Here is a 26,655-nt window from a genome sequence, read left to right as displayed (position 1 = left end):
TGGCCCATTTGCAATCCCCAACGACCTACATCAATATTAAGTATCTGTGCAAAATTCCAAGGGGCTAGCTTGACGCGTTCGAACGCTATGATGATTTCGACAGACGGACGGACGGACATGACTAGATCGACCCAGGACGTCGAAACGATCAAGAATATATATACTTTATGGGGTCTAAGATGAATATGTACAGGTGCTACAATTGGAATGACTAGATTAGTACACCCCCATCCTATGGTGGTGGATATAAAAAGATGCTGACATAATGCAATGATCCTAGTTTCCAAGAGGTCCAAGTACATTAACTTCGTACTTTTCAGGTTGCGAAGTTAGGAAAAGGTCAAGAGTATTCATCATTTGCCCATCGATAGACGGAATGTGTGTCGGTTCATTCACTAGTTGCTTCATTCATTCTGCGCGGCAAAGAACTTGGCGTATTTGCCATCCGGAGTCGTGTGGCCCGAATGGGAAAGCCAAGAGAAGTTATGGATATTAAAAAGCCCTAGCGACAACTTTTTCACTGTCCGGAAAATCCATAAAAATTTTCCTTCAAAATTCATGATCAATGCACAATTTATACTATTAAATAACAATTTAATTCGTACAATCAAATATATATTCAACGTATGCCTTCTTTACCAATCACTTTCTGTGATACAAAAGAAAATCGAATTTCCATGTCAAAAATTATTAAAGTGATAACACCTTGTTTGAAAAATTTTTTACAAGTCAATACTATATGTAATTAGGTGGTCACCGTAGCGCTGAGGTTAGCATGTCCGCTTATGACGCTAAACGCCTGGGTTCGAATCCTGGTGAGATCATCAGTAAAAAATTTAAGCTGTGGTTTGATGGATCATAGGAGGCTACCGTAGCGCAGAGGTTAGCATGTCCGCCTATGACGTTAAACGCCTGGGTTCGAATCCTGGCGAGACTATCAGATAAAATTTTCAGCGGTGGTTTTGAACTCTAATGCTGGCAACATTTGTGAGGTACTATGCCATGTAAAAACTTCTCTCCAAAGAGGTGTCGCACTGCGGCACGCCGTTCGGACCCGGCTACAAAAAGGAGGCCCCTTATCATTGAACTTACACTTGAATCGGACTGCACTCATTGATATGTGAGAAGTTTGCCCCTGTTTCTTAGTAGAATGTTCATGGGCAAATATGCATTTACTGTATTAATTCGGCCAAATTTAGATTTTTTTCTGTGCAAAGACAAAATTATTATGATTTTTTCTCTAAAGACAAAATGTTCCAATTTTTGTTTGTTTCTCTTTCGAGACGAGCTCAATGATCGGAGATTTTCTTTTTGCAAATGGAAAAGGAAAGCCGGAGTTCGCAACACACACCAACCACTATGGGACGCGTTTCGTCTTAGGTTAAAAGATTTTTTCAGCCATATTAGGTGTGATGGCTTCAAGGGCCGTGCGTTGGTAGGTTGTATTTGAATAGTATTTATTGCGAAAACGCTTCAATGATACAAATACCAGATTAACCACGCTCGACAACCCTGTCTATTAGTTGTACTTTTCCCAATGCATGTGTTTTCGTGTAATGACAGATTTTTTTCTGCGATAATTACACTACTTCCCCACCATTACTTACACTACTTGTGCGCCACATGATTCTGTGCATCTGTTGGATTGATGGCTTCGAACGGTAGACAACGGCTCTCGCTGTTGCTCCGTGTGCCTAGGTTCGAATCTTGGCCGTGCTCTGCCGATTTTTTTTTCATTTTCAAGTTTTTTTTTCTTAATACAAGAATTCTATGAAATTTACTCTAAAAACAAAATTATTATAAAATTTTCTTTGAAGACAGCATTTTTATCAAATTTTCAAATTTTTTCTAAAGGCAAAAGTTCTAAAAAAAATTTCTCTAATTTTCTAATACTTTTGTTTACATTGCAGGTTGCTCAAAATTTAGAAAAATTCCTGGTGAAAAAAGGTAACAAATTCGTCTTAGAAGTCCGTGAGCTATGTGGCCTTTATACTACCGATCAAATTTCTACTATTGCCTTTGGTATTCAGGCCCACAGTTTTGATAACTTCAACAATACTGCGAATATGTTTTCTTTGCAAAATCAGTGCAATATTAAGGAACGCCCCACCTATAAAATTGTCGTCATGCTGCTGCTGCCCCGTTTGGCCAAACTTTTTCGTGCTGAACTATTTACCAAAAAATATCAAAACTTTTTGCGCACAAGTTTGAATAACATCATAGAAGAGAGAAAGCGATCGGGTGTAATACGTAATGATCTGATCGATACTCTGATAAAGCTGCGCCAGGAGGCTGAGGGAACCATTGAGGAGAGTGAGAAGCAAATATATGATGATACTCTATTGGCTCAGGCGAATGTATTCTATTTGGCAGGATATGAGACTTCATTGTCCTTCCTCTCATATTCTCTCTATTTGCTGGCCAAGCATCCCAAAGTACAAAAACGTCTACGAGAAGAGATTAAATGTTGCCTGGAAAATGAAAACGGTCATGTGACCTATGAATCCTTGCAAAACATTCCCTACATGGATATGGTTATGCAAGAGAGTTTAAGGCTTTACCCCGTTGTCTCGTTCCTTGAACGCGAACACAATTGTGATGATCCTGTTTTGGGTAAATTCTCTTTAAAGCCACATCATGATTTTGATTTGCCGGGAGGCATGCCTATATTTGTATCAACATTGGGCATGCATAACGATCCCAAGGTAGGTGGTAACTTGTTTTTTATACAAGATTTTTTCAATGATTTGTTGGTGTTTGCAGTATTGGGACAATCCTGAAGTTTTCGATCCTGAACGCTTTGCACCTGGCAAACCTATACCCTCTGCTTATATGCCGTATGGAGCAGGACCCCATAATTGCATTGGTGGTCGTTTGGCCAAATTACAATCAAAACTTGGCTTTATACATATTCTTAAGAATTTTGAAATGCGTTCGTGCAGTAAAACAGTGGAGGATTTGAGGGTATCCAGCAATACCATATCGTTGGTGTGTGAGGATGATATACACCTAGAATTCGTCAAAGATGTTCTGTGGGACCAATAGTTGGTTAAAATATCAATGAACTTATTTTTTATAAAAATAAAATAAACAAAAATTTTTCCCATTTCATTTCAAAGAGAAGGACATAAGCTTTCAGGAAAGTACTGCAGCGTCCATATCTTTAATACATGGTGTCAAAGGGTATTCGGGATTCCCGAGCTTCTTCCGATTGTTATAAACCAATTGGGAAGAAATATAAAAGATTCGTTTCAACTACAACCAGTATATGTATGTGCATACATATACTGGCGCAAATTGTGTGAAATTCGAAGTTTATAACTTAAAGATTGACGGAGTTATTAAAAAGGTAAGAGCGTGCTAATTTCGGCCGGGCCGAATCTTATATACCCTCCACCATGGATCGCATCTGTCGAGTTCTTTGCGCAGTATCTCTTTTTAGGCAAACAAAGAATAATGAATATGGACGGAGGAGGAGGGGGAGCTATATCAAGTTATAGTCCGATTCGGGGCTCAAGAAGCAAAGTGGGGAGATCGGTTTATATGGGAGCTGTGTCAAGCTATAGATCGATTCAGGCCATATTGCACACGTATGTGGAAGGCCATGGGGCCATGGGAGAAGCCGTTGTACAAAATTTGTGCCAAATCGGATGAGAATTGCGCTCTCTAGAGGCTCAAGAACTCAAGATCCCAAATCGGTTTATATGGCAGCTATATCAGGGTATGGACCGATTTGGACCATACTTCGCATAAATGTTGGAAGTGAACACCAGAACACCACGTGCAAAATTACAGCCAAATCAGATAGCAATTGCGCCTTCTAAAAGGTCAAGAAGTCAAGACCCAAGATCAGTTTATATGGCAACTATATCAGGTTATGGACCGACCGGACCATACCACAGTTGTTGGAAGTGATATCAAAACACTACGTACAAAATTTCAGTGAAATCGGATAAGAATTGCGCCCCCTAGAGGCTCAAGAAGTCAAGACCCAAGATCGGTTTATATGGCAGCTTTATCAAAACATGGACCGATATGGCCCATTTACAATCCCAACCGACCTACACCAAGAAGTAGTATTTGTGCAAAATTTCAAGCGGCTAGATCTACTTCTTCAAAAGTTAGCGTGCTTTCGACAGACAGACGGACGGACACACGGACGGACGGACAAATGGACGGACATGCCCAGTTCGACTTATAATGTCACGACGATTAAGAATATATATACTTTATGGGGTCTTAGACGCATATTTCGAGGTGTTACAAAAAGAATGACGAAATTAGTATACCCGCATCCTATGGTGGAGGGTATAAAAAACACTGAGAAAACCACGTCAAAATTTTGATATTTTTAAAATTAAACAACTGATAACTCGTTAACGGTACACGATGGCATGGTATATTGTGCGTATTTTTTTCGATCTCGTCAAGCTCTTTCTCTAGAGTACTAATACAAATCGATCAAACGGCTGCGTTGGCTAGGTCATGTTGTCAGAATGAGTGAAGAAGCTCCAGCAAAGAGTCTTTTGAAGGCAAACACGATGGCACACGGAAACCGGGACGACCAAAAGCCCAATGGAAGATCAAGTGGTGGGAGACTTTAGACCTTGTGTATCCAGAATAGACCAGAAATTAACACTGCGCCAAATCCTTGAAATGTCTCGAGAAAAATAAATCAACACCTACCATCTTTTCGTCGACTAAAAAGCCGCCTTCGACAGCCCTTTACATTCAAAGGTATCTCCACACATGTCTGAGTTTGGTATCCCTGCAAAATTCATAAATTTTTTGATATCGGAAGGAGGCGGACCCTCCCCCTTACCCAAAAGTACTACCTAAAAATAAAAGTGGACCGATCAAGACAATATGGGACTCAAAATCAGGAGTAGAGTATGAATTTCATATTAAAAATTGGGTCCAAGTAACTGGGGCCCCCCAATCCCAAAACCCCCTAAAATAGGTTTTTTGGACGATCATGGCAATATGGGACGCAAATAAAAGGTATTCGGGAGTAGATTGCGAAAATGGTCAGGAGGGAGATTTAGGCTTTATAATTTGTTGATTTCCGAAGGGGGCGGACCCTCCCCCGTTACCCAAAAATATCGCCCAAAATCAAAAGTGGACCGATCGGGACAATATGGGTATCAAATGAAAGGTATTGGAAAATAGATTACGAATATGGTATTAAAATTTGGGTCTTATTACGCATCGGGCCGCGCCAACCCCAAAATTCGCCCAAACAGACATATTAGACGTTCATGCTTTAAATGGGCATATGACCCCTCACGACTATATGAGACTCGGCTGAACCGATGTTTTTAAAATTTTCACACATTGTGTTGCCTGGAAGGAAACAAAGGCTATATTATTTTTAGATATCGGATGGGAGCTGTCCCTTCCCCTTACCCCAACAACGCCATCCAAAACCAAAAGTGGACCAATAGACACAATATGGGTATCAAATGAAAGGTATTGGAGACTAGAAAACGAATATCGTATTAAAATTTGGCTCCAAGTACCCAGCGGGCCTCCCCAACCCAAAAACTCCTTTAAACAGATATCTTCGACGTTCGTTCAATTTGGGCCTCAAATGAAAAGTATTCGGCAGTAGATTAAAAATATGGCATACAAAATTAGGTCCAAGTAATGGGAGGTCCCCCCCCCCCCCCCCCCCCCCGTACCCCCAAATGAGCATATTAGCCGACCATGTCTATATGGGACTCAAATGAAAAGTATTTGGGAGTAGATTACGAATATGACATAACAATTTGCGTTCAAGCCTAGGCAGCGCTTTTCCTTCCCAAAATAAGTCAAATAGGTTGATTGAACCATTATGACAATATGGGACTTAAATGGAAGGTATTTGAGAAGAGAAAACGAATTTGAAATCCAATTTTGGAGCCAAGTGTTTGGGGGTACTTCCTAAAGCACACCCTGAACTGAACATCATTTCCTTTGGCTATAAAGAACGAATTTTATATCTATTTTCAGGGCAAAGTGCTCGTGGCCATCCCAGCCCCTCCAAACAGTTCATATTTACCGACCATGGCAATATGGGGCTCACATTAAATGGATTTTCGAGTGCAGCACGGAATTGATATCCATATTTGAGTCAAAATGTTTGAGATGCTATCCCTCCCCTAAAAAGCACTTCTCATTACACTTATTTTCAAACACACCAGATCTAGGAGATTGGTAATGCTGTCAAAATAAAATATGGTTTATATTGTTTGGGGCCGGATGCCTCGGGGCCCGTCCAATGGGTATATAGACCAATCACGACAAAATAGGTAATATTTGATATCTAATTGAAGAGCCATGTGTTTGGGGAACTGCCCCACCCGATTATATAAAAGCTATTTGATGTTTAAATTGATTGATTTTCGGGAAATTGATACTCATTTTCGGGACTAAGACCCTGGGGTCCAACCCACCCTCAAACAGAATTTATTTACCAATCATGCCATTATGGGGCTCATATAAAATGTATTTGAAAGTAGAGCACGAAGCGTATTTTTACATTAAGGGCCAAGTGTCCGGAAACCGGAAAAACCAAAAATATTTACCAATACGATAGTATAGGACTCAAAAGAAAGGTATTTGGGTTTGGAGTAAAAATTTATCCGGGAACCGAGAAGAGGTACACTTTTTTTTATAGCCGAGTTGAATGGCGTGCCGCAGTGCGACACCTCTTTGGGGAGAATTGTTTACATGATCATGTATGGCAAATGTCGCCAGCATTAACAGGGCATAATCACCGCTTTGAATTTTGTCCGATGTTATTGCAGGATTTTAACGCAGGCGTTCAGCGTGATAGGCGGCCATAGGCTACAGTGGCACGAATTCCATATACACATTCAGGGCGAAGTGTCCCCACCTTAAAATGATATAAGAAAGTTAAAGAAGGTGCAGCGGAGCAGGCTCGGTTCGGCTAGTTGGAGATAAAATAAAGTGGGTAGTATCAACTATCACAACGCCCAGGTGGCTACAACAACAACAACTCGTCAAATGTTTTGACTACATATGATATATTTGCAAAAGTGTTGTTCAACATGCTACAATCAGTATAACTATGTGACTATCTTCAATCTCTTTAGCCTCGCCATACGTAGTACTTTAGTTTTTTTTTTAATTGAATTTTATTTCCAACTTAATTTTAATTCCCTCCATTGTGATACCTTAACATCTAACACATGTTAGTAATTTCATTCATTCAACAATTTAAATTTTTATAAGCACCTTTATTAATAGTCAAAACTTTTTATCAAATAATCACCGGATTATTAGAGGTGTGTTAATAAAAAAAAGGCCTAGAAAACGCATTGATTGATAATAGCAGAAACGCTTATAGAATCAATGTTCAGTATAATTTGTGCACTTAGCATAGTCAGTTTGAAAAATTCAAGAAAATTAAAAACATTTTATAATGATCATTGCGATCACTGTAGTGTTAATAACATTGATTGTGCTATTTTTAGCGGTTTGGTGTGATCGAACTTATAAATATTGGCAAAGACATGGAATACCCTATATCAAACCATTGCCTTTTATTGGCACCCTTAAGGATGTCCTTACAATGAAGAAAAATGTCGGTGTACACATCAGTGATATTTACAATGACCACAAATTTGATAGCGAACCTGTGGTGGGCATCTATATGCTGCATAAGCCAGCATTGTTGATACGTGAACCTGAACTCATCAAGTCCATATTTATTAAAAACTTTCATAATTTTCGCGACCGTTATGCAAATGTCGATGTGGATGTTGATCCTTTTGGGGCTTTAAATATATTTATGGCCAAATATAAGACCTGGAGTAAAATGCGTTCCAAATTCTCGCCAACATTTACAAGTGGAAAACTAAAGCAGATGTTTCCTTTGATGATAGAGGTAAATATTGAATTTTTTGTCTTGCTTATCTTGATTTCTTTGGCTCCCGGAAGTAGAGGAGGACCCCGATTTGTGATACTTCTGGTGATTTTTTTAGCTGTTATTTTTTTGGCAACACTGGTTTAAACAGCTCACGCATATTTCGTGTTTTGTTTGATTGTCAAACATCTTCAGTTTGGTCTATAATTTAACCATGAATCGTCTTACAAACGAACAACGCTTGCAAATTATTGTATTTTATTATCAAAATGCGTGCTCTGTAAGAAAGTTCATAGTGCGCTCCTTTCATTCAGCGACGAAGCTAATTTTTGGCTCAATCGGTACGTGAACAAGCAGAATTGTCGATTTTGGAGTGACGATCAGCCAGAATCATTGCAAGAGCTACCAACACATCCAGAAAAAGTCACAGTTTGGTGCCGCTTATGTGCTGGTGGCATCATTAGACCGTACTTCTTCAAAGATGATCGGAATTGTAACGTAACTGTGAATGGTGAGCGTTATCGTGAGTTGATATCCAACTTTTTTTGCCCAATATCTAAGAGCTTGACTTGCATGACATGTGGTTCCAACCAGACGGTGCCACATGCCACACAAAACGTGTAAAAATTGACTTATTGAGAGGCGAGTTCGGTGAGCATTTTATTTCACGTTCGGGACCGGTCAATCTACCGCCTAGATCGTGCGATTGAATGCCTTTGGACTATTTTTGTTGGGGCTATGTTAAAGCTCTCATATCTTTACATACAAGCGCGCTTCAAAGAGTATGCCAAAATTGGACTAACTGGATGGACCATTTGAGACGCAGTCACGGTCAACATTTCATGCACTTATCTGCATTTTATGGGCTTTTTTTACTTTCCTGAAGCTTTACTTTGAAGTGATATTTGATAGGTAACTGAACTGAAACTGCTACATTCGGGAGCAAACTAAGAAGGCTCACAGATGCTGCGCACTATGTACACGGTCCGTAGGTTCGAAATGGAATTTCAATCAAAGGATAGGCCACTGGCTCTACAGCAGCTTGATAAGACCAATGCTTATTTACGCGTCAGTATTCTGGCACTTAAGGCCGAGTGAGAGGCACTACTAAAAGCGGCATAGTCTTGAATAGGCGGAACTCTGGTGTTGTCACCTGAAAGTTCATGCTACATGGATGGATCGAAGATGGAGGACAGAGTGGACATGGGGGCTACATTAAGAACCCAGGTACTGAGATGTGTTTCCGACTGCCTGACCATAATTAGGTCCTGCGGGAAATGGTATGGTGTGAACGCCAGGAAGTTAAGCGTGAATATCTTTACGCACAGTAAACTGGCCATCCGGGCTATAACAACCACCAACAGTCTTGGCCTGTAAGAAGGAAATTAATGCCTTCTCTGGGGAAGGCAAATTGCAAATTTGCCCATGAAGATTGCATTAAGGGACAGGGCAAACTTCTCACATATCATTGAGTGAGGTCCGATTCAAATTTAAGCTCAATAATAAGGGACCTTCTTTTTATAGCCGAATCCGAACGGCGTGCCGCTGAACGACACCTCTTTGGGGAGAAGTTTTTACATGGCAAATAACCTCACAAATGTCGACAGCATTAGAAAGGGATAACCACCTCTGAAAAAATTTGTGATTTTCCTGCCAGGATTCGAACCCAGGTGTTTAGCGCAATAGGCGGACATGTCAACTTCGCGGACTACGAGCTAAAATACGCGTAGGCCATGTGGGGAAGATAATGAAACGTTGGAGCATTTCCTATGTCATTGGCCGGCTTTCGCGGCTAACAGATTCCGACACTTAGGTGAGGACACAATACCAACCATGAACCCACTTAAGGGGGTGGTACGGAAAAAAATTAAGGAATTCGTTAATAGCACGAAATTCCTAGCATTTTTTAATGTTAAGTTTTTAGTATTTAGAGCGCACAACAAACCGACTGTTGTGTTTATTTGTGGATATGTAAATTGGTTTGTTCCTCACAGATTTTGGGGAGTGGTCTGGGAGAACAATAGGCTTTATAATTTTTTGATATATGAAAAGTACCACACATAAAAAGTGGACTGATCGAGACAATATGGGACTCAAATGAAAGGTATTCGGGTGTAGAGTACGAATGCAATATTAAAAATTTTGGTACCTTTCATCCGCCGAGAGAATGTTATGAGGGGCCGCCCACCCAGATATTCGGTCTTAAATTTCGATATTAGATTTGCCACACAATATATATCCACGTTGGGTTTCTTTTGCGAATAGGTAACCCCCAGACATATGACCACAAATTTTGATAACAAATTTGTATTCTAATCCCAAAGATCTTTTATGTTTCCCTATCGCCAGCATGTCCTTTGCAGGGGATTTTCCACCAGGTGTGGCTCTCCAAATGCTTAGCTCTTATTTCGTATATCAAATAAATGTTCTTCTCCCAAAGACCTTTCATGTCTGTCGAGGGGTTTTTTGGGGTGGGCAGTCTCAATTATCTTGCATTTGCGCCCCACATTGTTCCTATCGCCATCATGTCTACTGCTGGATGGTTTTCGTTCGGGTGTGAAGTGGCGCTCCAGATACTTGTCTTCTCAACTACTACTCAACTTTAGATATCAAATTCGTATTCTTCTCACAAGGACCTTTCATTTAATCCTCTATTGTCCGATCCCATTTCATTACTGTCGAGGGGGTTTTCGAAGGGTAGGCTGTCTCCACTCTTAAATATCTTTCATTCGAGACCCAAATTTTTCCAATTTTTCCAATTGTTCCAATATGACAATTATGGAAAGGGGGAGGGTCGGCTCCCCCCTCGTATATCAAAAATTAAGTACCCTATTTTCGCCGGGCACCCACTATACATTCCGTGAACATTACATACAAATCGTTTTAACTGTTTTTCAGTCTAGCGGAAACATGCGAACTAACAATTCCGAGAGATTGTGTGTAAATATTTAAGAAAAATCGGTTCGACCGTTTTTTAGTCTAAATTATTTTCAAATGTGGATCATGTCAAAAGGAGGCCGTAAAAACTTAAGGGTGTAGCGAAGCACTCCGGACCAGCTAGTAGCTCTATATATCAAATTTTCGTATTTAAATTGCCTATGGACAAGAACTTTTCTTTACAAATTTCAGCTCGATAGCTCAATTTAGCGGTAATTATCCGCTCCTAATGCTGGCGACATATGTGAGGTAAAATGCCATGTAAAAAGTTCTCCTGAAAGAGGAAATCTGCGGAACGCCTTTCGGACTCTGCTGTAAAAAGGAGGTCCCTTATCATTGGGCTGAAACTTGAATCGAACAGCACTCATTGATATGTGAGAAGTTTGCCCCTGTTCTTTATGGAATATTCATGAGCAAATTTGCATTTGCAAAGCGGGACTACAACAAACGGACAAAAATCTAGAATTTCCCGAATATTTTTATATAATCTTCTCATCTTGCTATTTTATTTAGATTTCTCTTAATTTTCCTTTCAGGTTTCCCAGAATATGGAAAAATATCTACTCGAAAAGGGCGATAACTTTGAACTGCAAGCTCAAGAAATGTGCGGACTCTTCACCACCGATCAAATATCGACAATAGCCTACGGCATTCAGACGCACAGTTTTGATAGTAGCGGGCGAACTTCTAATGTTTTTGCTTTGCAAAATGAGAATAATATCAAGGAGAGACCTTCGTACAAAATTATCGTTATGCTCCTACTGCCACAACTGGCGAAATTTTTCCGTGTCGAACTATTTACGAAGAAATATCAAAATTTCTTGCGGACGAATTTAAATAGCATAATAGAAGAACGGAAAAAGTCAGGAATCATACGAAATGATTTGATTGATAGCCTCATCGAGTTGCGTCAAGAGGCGGCCAAGGAAAAAGTTGAGGAATGCGATCGAAAACTATACGACGATATGTTATTGGCCCAGCCGAATGTATTCAATTTAGCCGGCTACGAGACCACAATATTATCGATTTCCTATACTTTGTATTTGTTGGCTATGAATCCGCCCATACAAAAACGTCTACGCGAGGAAATTAAAATTTTGTTGGGACAACAAAAAGGCATTATAACCTACGAGTCATTAAAAAATTTGCAGTATTTAGACATGGTGCTAAGTGAAAGTCTGCGTTTATATCCGGCAGTACCCTATCTTGAGCGTGTGTGCACCAATAATGATGTAGATATGGAGAAGTTTTCATTGAAACCATATCATAATTTCGAGATACAAGATGGCACGCCGATATTTGTATCGGTATTAGCTATGCATAGGGATCCAAACGTGAGTATATCATCTTATATTCTGTTTTCAATAATAACGACATTTTATCTCTCTGCAGTTTTGGTCAAATCCTGAAGTGTTTGATCCAGAACGTTTTGCCCCCGATCGAACTGTGCCCTCAGCCTATATGCCCTTTGGTGTGGGTCCTCACAATTGCATAGGTAGTCGATTGGCATTGATTGAAGCGAAACTTGGCCTTGTTTACATCCTGAAGAATTTTGAGATTCAAGTTTGCGCTCAAACACCAAAACTTTTAACCATGGCTAGCAATGCAATTTCACTGACACCGCGTGAAGAAATAGTCCTAAAATTCTCAAAAGATGTTTTATAACCACACAAACTGCAATAAAATAAAAATTCTCCAAAAATTTAACTGAGATAGGAAGAAAAAAAGAAGGAGAAAAAGACGGATGTACCATTCTAAATAACCACTTCCAAATGGACAGATGGAGTTTCGAGGATCTCATCCTAGAATTCTTTGGACAATGAAAAGGCATAGCCCAATGGAAAGAGAGGGCATTTCATTGCACATCAATGCATGCTAGCTTCTTGCAGCATAAGGCAAACACTGTGGCATAATTCTACAATTCTTGTAAAAACTTTGCAACCATCGGTGTCTACACTCGTAACTATATATCAGAAAGTACCTCTATCATTGAAATTTTGCATGCTATGGGTGTGTTGAGGAAACCCGTAAGTTTTTTAAGTTTCGAATAATTAAATGACTCCGAGTTATAAATTTTTGCGTCAGACGTATTTACGGACTGAAGGACATTTTGAATAAATTCATGGATTTTAGGTCAGGGTTCAAACTTCTCGATGTTAGTGTGGGATTTAATATATAACTTAAAATGGTTGCCTCACCTTAATGACTAATGACTATGTTGGGATTCTTTGGAAATCAAAACCAAGGTTTGGTTGCAGAGAAATGGCAAGTCTTCCACAGGGAGGAGTAGGAATTCCCCTCGTCAGGTAGTGCAGCGGCAGGAGACTCAATACCGTCTAACGAACAGGCGGGCGACGACGAGAACATCACCGACTTTCTCAATATTGTACGACTAGGATAAGCAAAGATCCTAATATTTAAACATCAGGCAGTGCAAGGACGAGAGACTCAATACAGCCAAACGAACAGGGATACGACAATAGAAGCATCAAAGACTTTCTCCAGATTCGGAAAACTAGGATAGGCAAACAGACAAATATAGACAAAGATCCTAATATTAAAACATGGACCAGAACGAGGACCAGACGATGAAACCATCACTCACTCCCAAGAAACTCATTTACTAAATGACCAATTGAGTTCATCCAGATAAACCTCCGCCGGAGTGAGGCGGCTACACACGCTCTGATTGAGAAAATCAGCTAGGGCAAGATTAATATTGTCTTAATTCGAAAGCCATAGACGATTCGGATCAAAGTTTCTGAACTGAACAATATCAACCACCAATTATTCTATGATAACATCGGTGTCACATTCAGACCGTATCGAGAAGGCTCACAGATGTTGGGCACTAAGTAGAAGGGCAGTAGCTCGAAATGGGGCCTGCATCCAAGTATAGTTCACTGGCTCTACAAGATCGTGATTAGACCAATACATACTTACGACTCAGTAGTTTGGAGGTCTGAGATGGAGAAAAAGTGTCACATAAGGACAATACAGCAGGTTCAGAGAACTTGTTGTCTTGGAATAGGTGGAGCGATGAGGTACAACCTCACTAGGGCACTGGAGACTATTCTAAATATCCGACCCATAGACATGCAGATTAAATGTGAGACAACCACTGCGGATATAATACTTAAGGCGAAGAGGGAATGGATAGAGGGAAGGGGCAGGTCATACCATCACGATATAATCGAGGCGACGATAGGAAACCTATAAGGAATGGAAGAGGTTTCCGATCGGATACCTGAGACGAGACTTGAGGTCGAGTGCGAGGCACTGCTACCAGCGGCACAGTCTTGGATTGACAGAACTTTGGTATTGTCATCTCGAAGATCATTCTACACAGATGGATCAAAGCTTAAGGCAGAGTGGGCCTGGGGGTCTACATATGGAACCCAGGGTCTGTGATCTGTTTTCGGATATCTGGGAATAAAACGGTCCTGCAGGCGGACATCCGGGAGATCACGGAATACGTGAGGTGGTTTGGTGTTAACACGAGGACGTCGAGTTTGAACATCTCTACGGGCAGTAAACTGGCCATCAGGGCAATAACAATCAGAACGGTAATGTCACAAACATTCTTGGAGTGTAAAAAGGAGATTAACGCCTTTTCTGAGAATGACATGATCCGCATCGGGTGGATGCTGGGCCATAGCAGAGTAGGTTTAGGTAAAAGTGGAAGACCTTTACAGACTCTTTTAGACATTTTAAGTTCATTTTAATACCACAGTAACAGTAGGCAAGACCTCGGGTGGGTTTCGAACCCACGACCCCCGAGCTGGCAATCCGAGCACGCTATCAACTCGGCTACCGGGGCGCCTAAATAGCGGATTAAGGAGGACTGAAAGAGCAGACAATTTGGCAGTGACCGGCAGAGAACTGCCGTCAATAAACTTTGTTAACCCCAAGCCTTTCGGGGCGACGCAGTCCGAGTCGTAGGACGACGAAAGTCCCAATGGGAGAAAAGATGTAAGAGAGGTCAGTATAGCTTTCGCTATTATAACGGGACACATAGGACTACGAGCTCTTTTATGAAAAATCGGTGCGGCAAGTGATGGCATGTGTAATAATGAGACGGAACAGACATTGAACGTTGGCTAATAGACTTCGGCATTTAGGTGGTGACAAAATACCACACATGAACCAACTTAGGGGCTAAGATTTATTTACAGTAAAAATTTCATTCCAAAAATGTCTTTTAAATGAGTCAAAATTTTCTTAGGTGATTGTCTGTCATTTGCTCGAAATAACGAATTATTTTTTGTGATTTAGTTAAAATTGGCCCAAATAGAAAACCAGATTTTGCAAAATATTTGTACATTTTACTTATAGTAAAAATTTCAATCATTTTATTCCAACAATTAATTTCATATAAGTTAACACTTATATGAAACTTTTTTAACATATGTACAGAATAAAGAAAAAATTAATTGGATCAAGTTATCGTTAAACTAACCGGAAGTTCACATGATTTCGCTATTCTTAGCAACATTAACGAAAAATCGAATTAAAATTATTTAGCGCTATAGACTACAAAAGGGTAGAACTACTAAAAGTTAAATTTTATTGAAATTAAGTTCATTTTAACTGAACCCTGGGATAACTTTTTTTGAGTGTGCATATAAGATTCAAATTTAACTTACCACTCAGGTTATGAGAAGTAGAGCTTAGTATGAGATTACTTTGGCCAATTAAATGTCAAGAATGATGATTGAAAAAATTAGATACCCACCTTAAATCATTCATCAGATTAACCTAAAAAGAAAAAGAGAGAGAGAAAAAGCAGCATGCAAGTATTAATTAGGAATCACAAAATTTGCCTAAAATTAAAATAAGTCAATGCGTAGTCACATACAAAAAAAAATCGACATATAAATAAAAATTGAGTATACTTTGTATAGTACTGTAATTTGAGCTTCCCTAGAGCTGGATACAATATAACCATATTGAATTTAAGACTTGTTTGTATATACACTCTTTGTTTTCAATAGATAGTAATGACCTTCTACCGATCAGCCATTTCAACTCTCGATATTTTATTTCTAGAGCCTTTTTTTATTTACCACGTGAGCTTTCGATTTTAGTTTACTAGCTAGAGTCATTCCAAGGTACTTTGCAGAATCAGCAGTAGGCACTTGTTGACCTTTTATGAAAATGGATTTATGAGTAATTTTTGTTTTTTTGTGTGAAATTAACATGTACTTATTTTGAACTATTGAGATTTAGCCCCCATATGCTGGTTCATGTATCGATATCCTCCAGAGCGTTTTGTAGTGTGACTGTAAACATTCAATTTTTTTGTTGCAACTATGTGTCGTCAGCGAATGTTGCTATAGTACATTCTGAATTCGAGGGAAGATCATAGGTATATAGTAAATAAAGAACTGGACTCAATGTACTGCCCTGTGGAACTCCCGAGTAGATTGGGAAGAACATATCGTTCACTGAGCCCATAAAAAAAGCAATTATTATCCGACTTCGACCGATCTCCCGAAATTAAGTATTGAGCCCATAAAAGATGCATTTTTCATTTGATGAAATTTGAAACAGGGAGTTTAGGTTGTTGTTGTTGTAGCCACATTGAATGTGGAGGTAGCGATCCCCGTCAAGCTTCTGTAGGTGAGCAAGCTCGTTCCGGTCCAAAGCTCTGTTCGCCGCGGGAACAGGGTGGTCATTGGTTATTTAAAGGCGTCAATAACTCGCCTTGTCATATCAAGCATCATAAGCACTCAGTATTTTCGCTCGATACTGCTGACTATCCTCGACTGCCATTGCAGCTACTCCGTTTGGAGCATTCCGCTATCCGCAACACCAATGAACACCACACAGATCGGACTTCAATCTTTCAGCCTGTGTGGTGCTCACGGCTATAGTTTTGGTAGGCACTTACACCTTTTTGTTGAATGTGGCCCAGGTCGGACCATATTTGGATATAGCCAGCCGCCATATAGACCGAGCACTGGAAATATAATATTGAGCCCATTAAAGTAGGATTTTTCGTCCGATTTCGATGAAATTTGAAACAGAGTTTTTGTATACCTCTATACTTCTTTGTCGAATGTGGTCCAGGTCGGACCTCATTTGAAAAGTGCTGCCATATAGAGCTATCTCTATTCTCTATGGGTAAAAGCCTTTTGGGCATTACCCATCGCCCATCTCTATTCATGTAAATAGTGGCATAACACAAAAGAGTTGATTTTGCAGAAAACGCATTTTATGATAAAATTTCTCTTTACTTAAAGAAAATTATAAATGAATTTAAACTTAACTCGAAAAATATTTTTTTTTTTATTATGTTAAACCAAAGAAATTCCAATGTCTGCTTTTCATTTTGAATCCCATAATGAATTTTTAGCAAACATTGTCCATGGGAAGAAAAACCTTTGGACGAGAAACAATGCACAATAATATTAATATAGTCAAATATTTATTTGACTTCAAGTTCAAGATCGTTGTTTTTTATTTTAAATTTTCATTTGTTTTTCAATATTTCGCCCATCCTTTGGTGGGCATTTTCAGCAAACAAAAAAACTAAAAGCTATGCGATCATCTTCGTCGGCCGTTGTCTGTTTTGATCAAAGAGGTTGAGAAGAAGAAGAAGAGAGCTTTTGTGCTTCTTTTTAGAAATATCGTAAAAAACCAAAGCTTAATATAATACATGTTACATACGAGGTGCAACATTCTGTGGTCTTTTTGTTTTGCTAAGGACATTCGTTCGAACATTTTTTCTTAGTTTTCTTCGTGTTTACTTTCGTTTAGTCAATTTTTTCGATAGTCGTAGAGAAAAATTTTGAAAAAAAATTTAATTTGTTATATATATTGGCGATTTTGAGCGATCTCCTGATTTAGGGTTTGTACTTGTTCCAAAGACCCTTGATGCTGCGCGCCAACTGATATTGCAAGATCTTCAAGTGACTTATAGTGAAATTGAGACAACCTTCGGCATTAGTGGGACCAACATACATTCAATATTGCATGAACATTTGACCGTCAAAACAATTTGTTCGCGTTAGATCCCACACAATTTGTCAATCGCTCAAAAAAAGGCTCGTGTCGATTGATCGAAAGAAATGCTCCAAAATACGATCGAGGTGCTTCGAAACACGTCTATGACATCGTGACAGGTGATGAATCGTGGATTTAATAAGTTTTTGTTTTCATGTTGAAATTTTTATTTTTATACCCTCCAGCATAGGATGGGGGTATACTAATTTCGCCATTCCGTTTGTAACACCTCGAAATATGCGTCTAAGACCCCATAAAGTATATACATATATATTCTTAATCGTCATGACATTTTAAGTCGATCTAGCCCAAATACTTCTCATTAGTGTAGGTCGGTTGGGATTGTAAATGGGCCAAATCGGTCCATGTTTGGAAATAGCTGCCCTATTAACCGATCTTGGATCTTGAGTCAATAGAGGGCGCAATTCTTATCTGAATTGACTGTAGTTTTGCACGTGGTGTTTTGGTATCACTTCCAACAACTGTGCTAAGTATGGTTCAAATCGGTTCATAACCTGGTATAGCTGCCATATAAATCAATCTTGACTCCGATTGGGATGAAATTTTGCACGACGTGTTTTGTTATGATATCCAACAACTGCGCCAAGTATGGTTCAAATCGGTCCATAACCAAATATGGCTGTCATAGAAACCGATCTGGGGTCTTGAATTCTTCAACCTTTAGAGGGTGCAATGTTTATCCGATTTGGCTGAAATTTTGCATGAAGTGTTTTGTTATAACTTCCAACAATTATGCTAAGAATGGTTCAAATCGGTCAATAAACTGATATATGTAGCTGCCATATAAACCGATCTGGGATCTTGACTTCCTGAGCCACTAGAGAGCGCAATTCCTATCCGATTTGGCTGAAATTTTGCAAGAAGTGTTTTGTTATGAATTCAAGTAACTGTGCCAAATATGGTTTTAATTGGTCAATAACCATATATACCGATCTAGGATCATGACTTCGCGAGCCTCTAGAGGTCCCAATTATTATCCGATTTGGTTGAAATTGTACAAGATACAACGACTTCTCTCATGACCTGCAATATACGTGTCATGGTCTGGATCGGTCTCTAGCCTGATACAGCTTCCATATAAACCGGTCTCCCTATTTACTTCTTGAGCCTCTTAAGGGAGCGATTTTTATTCGAATTGGCTGAAATTTTACACAACGACTTCTACTACGGTGATGAGACATTATGGGAGACATCATCTCGACTCAAATATGGATATCAAATTCGTGCTCCACTCCCAAAACCCTTTATTTTGAGCCAGATATTGCCATGGTCGGTAAGTAGGAATCGTTTGGAGGGTGTTTTGGTGCTGGAGCGGCCACTGGTACTATGCCCTGGAAATAAATATCAAATTTGTGCTTTACTCCCAAATATCGTTGATTTGAGATCCATATTGCTATAGTCGGAAATGAAGTGCAGTTTAGGGGGTGATTTAGGGCGTACCCTCAAACACTTGGCTCCAAAATTGGTTATCAAATTTGTTTCCAAAAACTTTTCATTTGAGTCCTATATTGCCATAGTGGGTCAATTAACCTATTCGGCGTAGTTTTAAGAGGAAAAATGCCACCTGTACTTGAACGCAAATTATAATGGCATATTCGTAATGTACGAATATGACATTAGAGGAGCTTTGGGGTTGAGGCGGCCCGCTGGGTACTTGGATCCAAAATTTGATACGATAATCGCTTTCTAGTCTCCAATACTTTTAATTTGATACCCAAAATGTGCCTATCACACTTTTGATTTTGGATGGCGTTTTTAGGATTAGGGGGAGGATCCGCCAACAACCGATATCTAAAAATTATTTAACCTATGTTTCCTTCTACAAAAACCTACACAATCTGTGAAAGTTTTAAGAAAATCGGTTCAGCCGCTTTTGATTCTACGGAACAAACACTTCGATCTGATATTGTATGCCAGATACGTAATCTACTCCCGAATACCTTTCATTTGAGCCCCATATCAATATGGACGTTCAATTTGTGTGCTTTTAGAAGTATAAGAATAAACATTTTCTTTAAAATCGAGTTATGAAAATATCACTGAACATTTCTCCGCAATAAAGTTATTTTAATAATATTTTCCGTTTTATGTATAAAAAATATATATTTATATATTTTATGTCTTTCAGGCATATAACTCCAATTTTAGGCTTACAACTATAATGTAATGAGAAAAAAAAATTTCAAAAAAGAAAGAAAAAACAATTCAATGATGGAACAAACGCAGGTTAGTGTGAGCCATAATAATGCCATGCTCATCACAAGCAGCAATGACACCAGCATCATTTGTGGAACCAGCAGGGCTGCCTATGTAAGAGACTCCACTCTGCAAAATAAGAAACAAAACCTGTCAAAGGTTGGCTCTCGACAAAAGCCAAAAATCAACCTACCAAACGGGCACGATCGATATTATCGCGGAAGGGGAAGAAGGCATCAGAACCCAAGGCAACACCATTCAATTGTTTCAACCAATTGACTTTCTCTTCCTGGGTCAATTGTTTGGGAACTTCCTCGAACATGGCCTCGAACTGAGAGAAAGGCATATCCTTGCCCACTGTGCCATTAACATAATTGTCAATGGCATTTGAGATTTCGGCACGCTTAACACCAGCCTTGAATTTCATGCCAGCAACGCGGGGATGTTGTCTCAACCACCAGTTGTCGGCCTTCTCACCGGCCAGCCGGGTGCAGTGAATACGAGATTGTTGACCTGCTCCAATGCCAATGACTTGGCCATCGCGAGCATAGCACACCGAATTGGATTGAGTGAATTTGAGAGCAATTGTGGCCACAATTAAATCACGCACAGCCGTCTGGGGCAATTGTTTGACTTTGGTGACCACATTCTTGAACAGAGAAGCATCAATGACGGCATCGTTGCGTTTTTGCTCTAAAGTCAAACCGAAAATGGTTTTACGTTCCAGGTCTGAGGGCTCATAATCGGGATCCATCTGTGTAAATTAGTGAAATGAAAGGTGGAGTGTTAAGAAATTCTCAACAAGCATTTGTTTACCTGCAACACACAATAGGAACCATTTTTCTTCTTCTTCAATAATTCCAAGGCAGCTGGCTCATAACCTGGCGCTATAATACCATCGGAAACTTCGCGCGATATAATCCTGGCTGTGACCACATCACAAACATCAGACAAAGCTACGAAATCACCAAATGATGACATGCGGTCTGCACCTCTTGCCCTGGCATAAGCTGTAGCCACGGGAGTCAGTTGTTCATATAAATCCTCAACCATGCACAATTTTGCCTGATCCTTGCTCAAAGGAATACCCACTGCAGCACCGGCAGGCGAGACATGCTTGAAACTGGTGGCTGCTGGTAGGCCCAAAGCCTTTTTCAATTCTCGCACCAATTGCCAGCCATTTAAGGCATCGCAAAGATTAATAAAGCCAGGCGAAGCATTCACCACACGCAAGGGCAATTTTTCCAATTGGGTGAAAATTTGTGCAGGCTTTTGATGGGGATTCATGCCATAGCGCAAATTCAATTGAGCCACACCCCCCGAATATTGTTTGCGGAAATAATCAGAAATGGCATCATCATAGGTGGCGGTATGGGTGAAGGCTTTCAGGGCTAACAGTTTGCGTGTCTCCAGTGTGGTGTCACCATTCTTTTGGAGTTCTTGCAAAACTTTGCCATAATCTGAGGCCTCACAAACCACCGTGACACGATCATGATTCTTGGCAGCAGCTCTGAGGAGTGTCACACCACCGATATCGATATTCTCTACAGCATCGGCAACAGTGACATCGGGCTTGGACACGGTGTTGACAAAAGGATACAGATTGCAGACCACCACATTGATGTAATCGAAGTTTTGCTTTTGCATATCAGCCTTATCGGAGGCGGTTAGTCGTGCCAATATACCACCATGCACAGCAGGATGTAAAGTCTTGACACGTCCTCCCAACATTTCAGGAGCTCCGGTAATGTCCGAAACATCTTGAACTGTTAGACCGGCATTACGTAAAGCGGTAGCAGTTCCACCACTAGCAATCAAATGGAAACCCAATTTGGATAAATTCTTGCCAAAATCAAGCAAGCCGGTTTTATCCGAGACACTGAGAAGAGCTGAAAAAGGCAATAGGTAAGTTTAAAATTCATTCAGGGAATATCCTTTGCTTTGTAGTACTTACCAAAACGTTTGTTGGACATTTTCCGTTTCTTTTTTAAATCTGTTTCTTTTGCTGTGTGCTTGACTCAACTGAAAATTGAAGAATGTTCAAAAATCGTTTGACTGAATGTGTAAAAAGTGCATTTGCCTGCATCGTTCCCCCAATCACAGACACTCACTCCATTGACCTTTTGGCTAGTAGATAAGCCACGATTTGCTTGTAATCATCTATCAAATCATTGATGTGTATATTTGTGTTTTTGCAAAGCTTTTTTTTACAGGCCTAACCTCTACGTTCCCTATAGGGAATTATCATCATAAGTTCACTTTGTATTTATTTTCGAAAAATATGAACCGAAATCTTCAAATTGATTGTTTCTATGTTCGATTTACAATATATGGATGGGTGTGTATTGGAATAACATTCCAGAAATTCAATGGCGTTGACCCTGTGGCAATCCAAAATTGATATTGCATTATCGATTTTGTTTTCGCTATGAATTCGAAGCAGACTAAAGTAATTTCGAATATTTATTGAACAAAAATATTTAATTTTTTTTTTTTTACAAAAATCTGAAAAAAATAATCATGACGTCAATATAGTAGAACCAAGCTCTGATGATTGTATAGAAAGAGTACCGCCTAGTCGGAATGTTGACAATTACAAAGCGGCAGGGGCCGATGGGTTGCCAGCTTATATATTTAAGCCTGAAGACGACAAAAGCTCGTCTGCAAAATCTGACTTTAAGATGATAGCGACCCCAGCATACTATGGCCCAGAACACAAGGAAGGGGACAAAGTAGTATGTGTCAACTACAGAGGAATACGTCTCCTTCCCATCGCATACAAGTTACTCTGCAGGGCACTGAGTGAAAGATTGAAATATAGCCAATGATATAATTAGGGCTATTCACCCAGCGCTAAATCCTGGAAAAACCCGGCGACATACCGACACTTTCGACGGCTTCGACTACAAAGCCGCCTTCATTAGATCTCAAAGGTATTTCAAGCCTCGTCTGAGTTTGGTAACTCTTCAAAAACTATAAGACGGCAGAATAACACTCCTCAGTAAGAATGGGAAAGATCATATATTGTTCAGGTCCCGAGAATTCACATACAAGTAACAGTTTCGGCGAAATCAGGCAGGAAGTCCACTTTTTATGGTATTAAAATACAAAATTATAAGTTCGATCTATAGGACGGCCATATGATTCATATTTGGGTCAAATGTCGGTAGACTTAAAATAACTCAATATTTCAAATTTCAAAAAAATCGGGTAATAAATGCATCTTTTATGTGCTTTTGACCCTTTATCGGGTGATCGGTCTATATGACAGCTATATCTAAATATAGTCCGATCTAAACCATATTTACCTTGGTTGATGGCAGGCTTAGTGCTACTCACTGTTTCAAATTTCACCGAAATCGGGTAAAAATTAATCTTTTGCGGGCTTCAGATCCTTTATCGAAAGATAGGTCTATGTGGCAGCTAAATCCAAATAAAGTCCGATCTGAACCATATAAGGATCGGATATCGGGCGGCTCCAAATAACTTACTGTTTCAAATTTCAGCGAAATCGGAGAAAAAATAAAGTTTTTATGGGCATTAGACCCTTTATCGGGAGATCGGTCTATATGGCAGCTACATCTAAATATAGTCCGATCTCAACAATATTTCGTTCGTATGTCAGGATGCCTAGAACGACTCACTGTTTCAAATTTCATCAAAATTGGATAAAAAATAAAGCTTTTAAGAGCTTCAGACCCTTTATCGGGAAATCGGTCTATATGGCAACTATATCCAATTATAGTCCGATCTGAACCATATTTAGTTCTGAAGTCGGGTGTATAAAAATAACTCACTTCTTTAAATTTCAGCGAAATCAAGTAATAAATAAAGCTTCTATGGGATTCAGACCCTTTGTCGGCAGATCGGTCTATATGGCAGCTATATCTAAATGTAATCCGATCTGAACCATATTTAGGTCAGATGTCTGGTGTCCTAGAACTACTGACTGTTTCAAATTTCAGCGAACTCGGATAAAAAAATAAAGCATTTATGGGCTTCAGACCCTTTATCGAATGATCGGTCTATATAGCAGCTATATCCAAATATAATCCAATCTGAACCATATTAGGATCGGATATCGGGAGGCTCCAAATAACTCACAGTTTCAAATTTCAGCAGCAAAATATAACCAAAATCGATTCAGATTTAGATATAGCTCTTATATATATGTATCGCCCGATTTGCACTTAAATGCCCGTGGTAGCAACAATTTTCAACCGATCTGCACAAAATTTGACACGGACAGATTTGTTTTCGATCCTAACATATCTGCGAGATTTCATCAAAATCGGTTCAGATTTAGATATAGCTCCCATATAAATATATCGCCCGATAAGCACTTAAATGGTCATAGTCTGCACAACATTTTTCATGAATTGTTTTGTTACTGATCTTAACACATTTGCAAGTTTTCATAAAAATCGGTTCAGATGTGGAGATTGCTCTCATGTACCTGTATCGCACAATTTACACTTATATGGCTGTAATAGAGACAATCTGTAACCGATCTGCACAAAATTTGGCACGGATTGTTTTCTTACTAATCTTAAGATATCCGCGAGATTTCATTAAAATCGGTTCAAATTTGAATGTAGCACCCACACATATTTATCGCCGGATTTGCACTTACATGACAAAAATTTTCAAACAATCGGTTTGAAAGTCGGTTCAGATTAAGATATATAGATATATCATATACATACATCACATCATATACATTGGAGGCCACCGTAGCGCAGAGGTTAGCATGTCCGCCTATGACGCTGAACGCCTGGGTTCGAATCCTGGCGAGATCATCAGAAAAATTTTCAGCTATGTAAAGCGATGAGGTACTATGCCATGTAAAACTTCTCTCCAAAGAGGTGTCGCACTGCGGCACGCCGTTCGGACTCGGCTATAAAAAGGAGGCCACGTATCATTGAGCTAAAACTTGAATCGGACTGCTCTCATAGATATGTGAGAAGTTTGCCCGTGTTCCTTAGTGGAATGTTCATGGGAAAAATTTGCATTTATATTCATATATTGCCCGAATTTTAAATTGTAGGGTAGGTGTAGGATATTATATAGTCGTATCCGCCCGACTTTTGCCTTTCCTTACTGGTTTTAATTTAGTTTATGCAATTTTAAGTTTTGTTCACTTTTCACTATTTTGTTGTAAATCAAAAATTGATTACTATATCGGAAATTTAAAAAAATCAATTAAGCGCATATTGAGGCCCAAACCGTCCCCACCGTGCATGGACGTTAGTCTCCTGAATGTGACACTTCCAATTCAGTTTCCTATCCAAGATTGCTCCTAAGTATTTGACCTTGTCAGATATCGAATGCGTTCTATTGAGGAAACGGGGTGCCCCCACCTTTGTCTTCCCCGTAAAAAGGCAGATTTCGGTCTTTGATGGGTGAACATTGAGGGCCCTATTCCCGTCGTATGCCATCTGCTAAACCCTTTCGGCCCTTCTGCATAGCTGATTCGTATCCTTACTCCTTAGAAGTATTATAACATTATCTGCATAGCAGCCATGTTCAATTCCCTCTTTAGTCAGCATCCGTAATAAGTTTTTTATGGTGGTCACCCATAGGAGTGGCGATACACTGCCCCCCAGTGTTGTGCCATTTAAACCACTTAATTGAAAAATAATTTTCCTTGTGGGAGATTATTTAAAAAAAAAAAAGGTCAGACACATGTATGTACATATTTAGCTTCATGGTGTGTGATTCTAAAATGCATTACCACAGCATCATTCAATTGTAGCTCTAATAATTGGGGACGAGATGCTGACCACATGTGAAGGAAAAAGACCTGTTGACAAGCCAAACGAATTCAACCTTTAGAATGTTCCCAGACAGAAATATGTGCTATGGTAACATATGAATATGTACATATATATTTACCGGTTACTTGGAACAGCCCACGTGCATCAGGTTTCATCGATTTTAGAAGGTACAATGAAGGTCGTGTTTGTGCGGGTTTAAATCAGTGCCATTTTGTTTTAATATTGTTTAGAAAAATACACTTCGACACAAAAAAAAATTATTTTTCAAGCTACTGGAGTCTGGATATTAAATTTACAACAAATGCTCTGTATGGTTTAATTATTAAACTTACCCGCTTGTTAATTTTGCAATTTTGTTTTGAACTCTTCTTGTTTGTGGCTTTTAATACAATCAATACACTCAAGCAACCGCAGTGTACACTCTAGCAACAACACCAAGTAAGAACTAGGGTTGCCAGGTCTACCGATTTTTACTTCAAAATTAGCTGAGCGCCGATTAAATGGCAATTTTTTAAAATTTTGAAAATTTATTTTTTTTTCTCTTTCATTTAACAAAGAATATAATTCAAAGAATTTTATTAAAAATGCGCAGTGTGTAACAACGTAAGTCTAGTCTGTATGTATGTATATTCTGTATATATTTTACCTGTTAAAATCCTATTACAGTATCTAAAATTTAATGTATTTTACTGAAATTTGGCGCAGATTATTTTTTAACATAAATAGGTTATGTCTTGATAAAAATCCCAGTAGAATTTTCGAAGTATTTTCATGGTGGTTGGTATGTAAAATACGGACGTAATTAGCACGCTTTTACTTTCAGTGTTGGAAATGTGCGTTTTATCG

The 26,655-nt window shown here is 39.3% G+C and overlaps 2 protein-coding genes across 2 annotated transcripts in view; one reads left to right on the top strand and one right to left on the bottom strand.

Moving 5' to 3' along the window:
- Positions 1–12,472, top strand: part of LOC106088997 (uncharacterized) — a 39,794-nt gene extending 27,322 nt beyond the window's left edge. The window contains exons 6-11 of the mRNA XM_059361534.1: positions 1,911–2,705; positions 2,764–3,044; positions 7,383–7,485; positions 7,565–7,891; positions 11,344–12,141; positions 12,200–12,472. Coding sequence (XP_059217517.1) covers positions 1,911–2,705; positions 2,764–3,044; positions 7,383–7,485; positions 7,565–7,891; positions 11,344–12,141; positions 12,200–12,472 — 2,577 coding nt within the window. The remainder of the gene's footprint in view (positions 1–1,910; positions 2,706–2,763; positions 3,045–7,382; positions 7,486–7,564; positions 7,892–11,343; positions 12,142–12,199) is intronic.
- Positions 12,473–19,912: 7,440 nt separating this feature from the next.
- On the bottom strand, positions 19,913–26,213 carry LOC106089159 (bifunctional purine biosynthesis protein ATIC). The gene is made up of 5 exons (XM_013254943.2): positions 26,142–26,213; positions 21,987–22,054; positions 20,849–21,921; positions 20,226–20,786; positions 19,913–20,161 (listed from the first exon to the last, which is right to left on the bottom strand). Exons 2-5 carry the CDS (start codon positions 22,003–22,005, stop codon positions 20,042–20,044), a joined length of 1,773 nt encoding a protein of 590 aa, XP_013110397.2. The 5' UTR covers positions 22,006–22,054; positions 26,142–26,213; the 3' UTR covers positions 19,913–20,041.
- Positions 26,214–26,655: the final 442 nt, after the last annotated feature.

Source organism: Stomoxys calcitrans, chromosome 2 (assembly GCF_963082655.1).
Source record: "Stomoxys calcitrans chromosome 2, idStoCalc2.1, whole genome shotgun sequence".
Classification (NCBI taxonomy): Eukaryota; Metazoa; Arthropoda; class Insecta; order Diptera; family Muscidae; genus Stomoxys; species Stomoxys calcitrans.
Note: the sequence above shows the minus strand (reverse complement) of the source record. Positions and strands in the feature narration are given on the sequence as shown.

Excerpts from the sequence above, each read along its gene's own strand:
- LOC106089159 (XM_013254943.2), bottom strand. Across the intron at positions 20,787-20,848 it reads GTTCCTATTGTGTGTTGCAG|ATGGATCCCGATTATGAGCC; the intron begins GTAAACAAATGC and ends TAATTTACACAG. Across the intron at positions 20,162-20,225 it reads ATATCGATCGTGCCCGTTTG|AGTGGAGTCTCTTACATAGG; the intron begins GTAGGTTGATTT and ends CTTATTTTGCAG.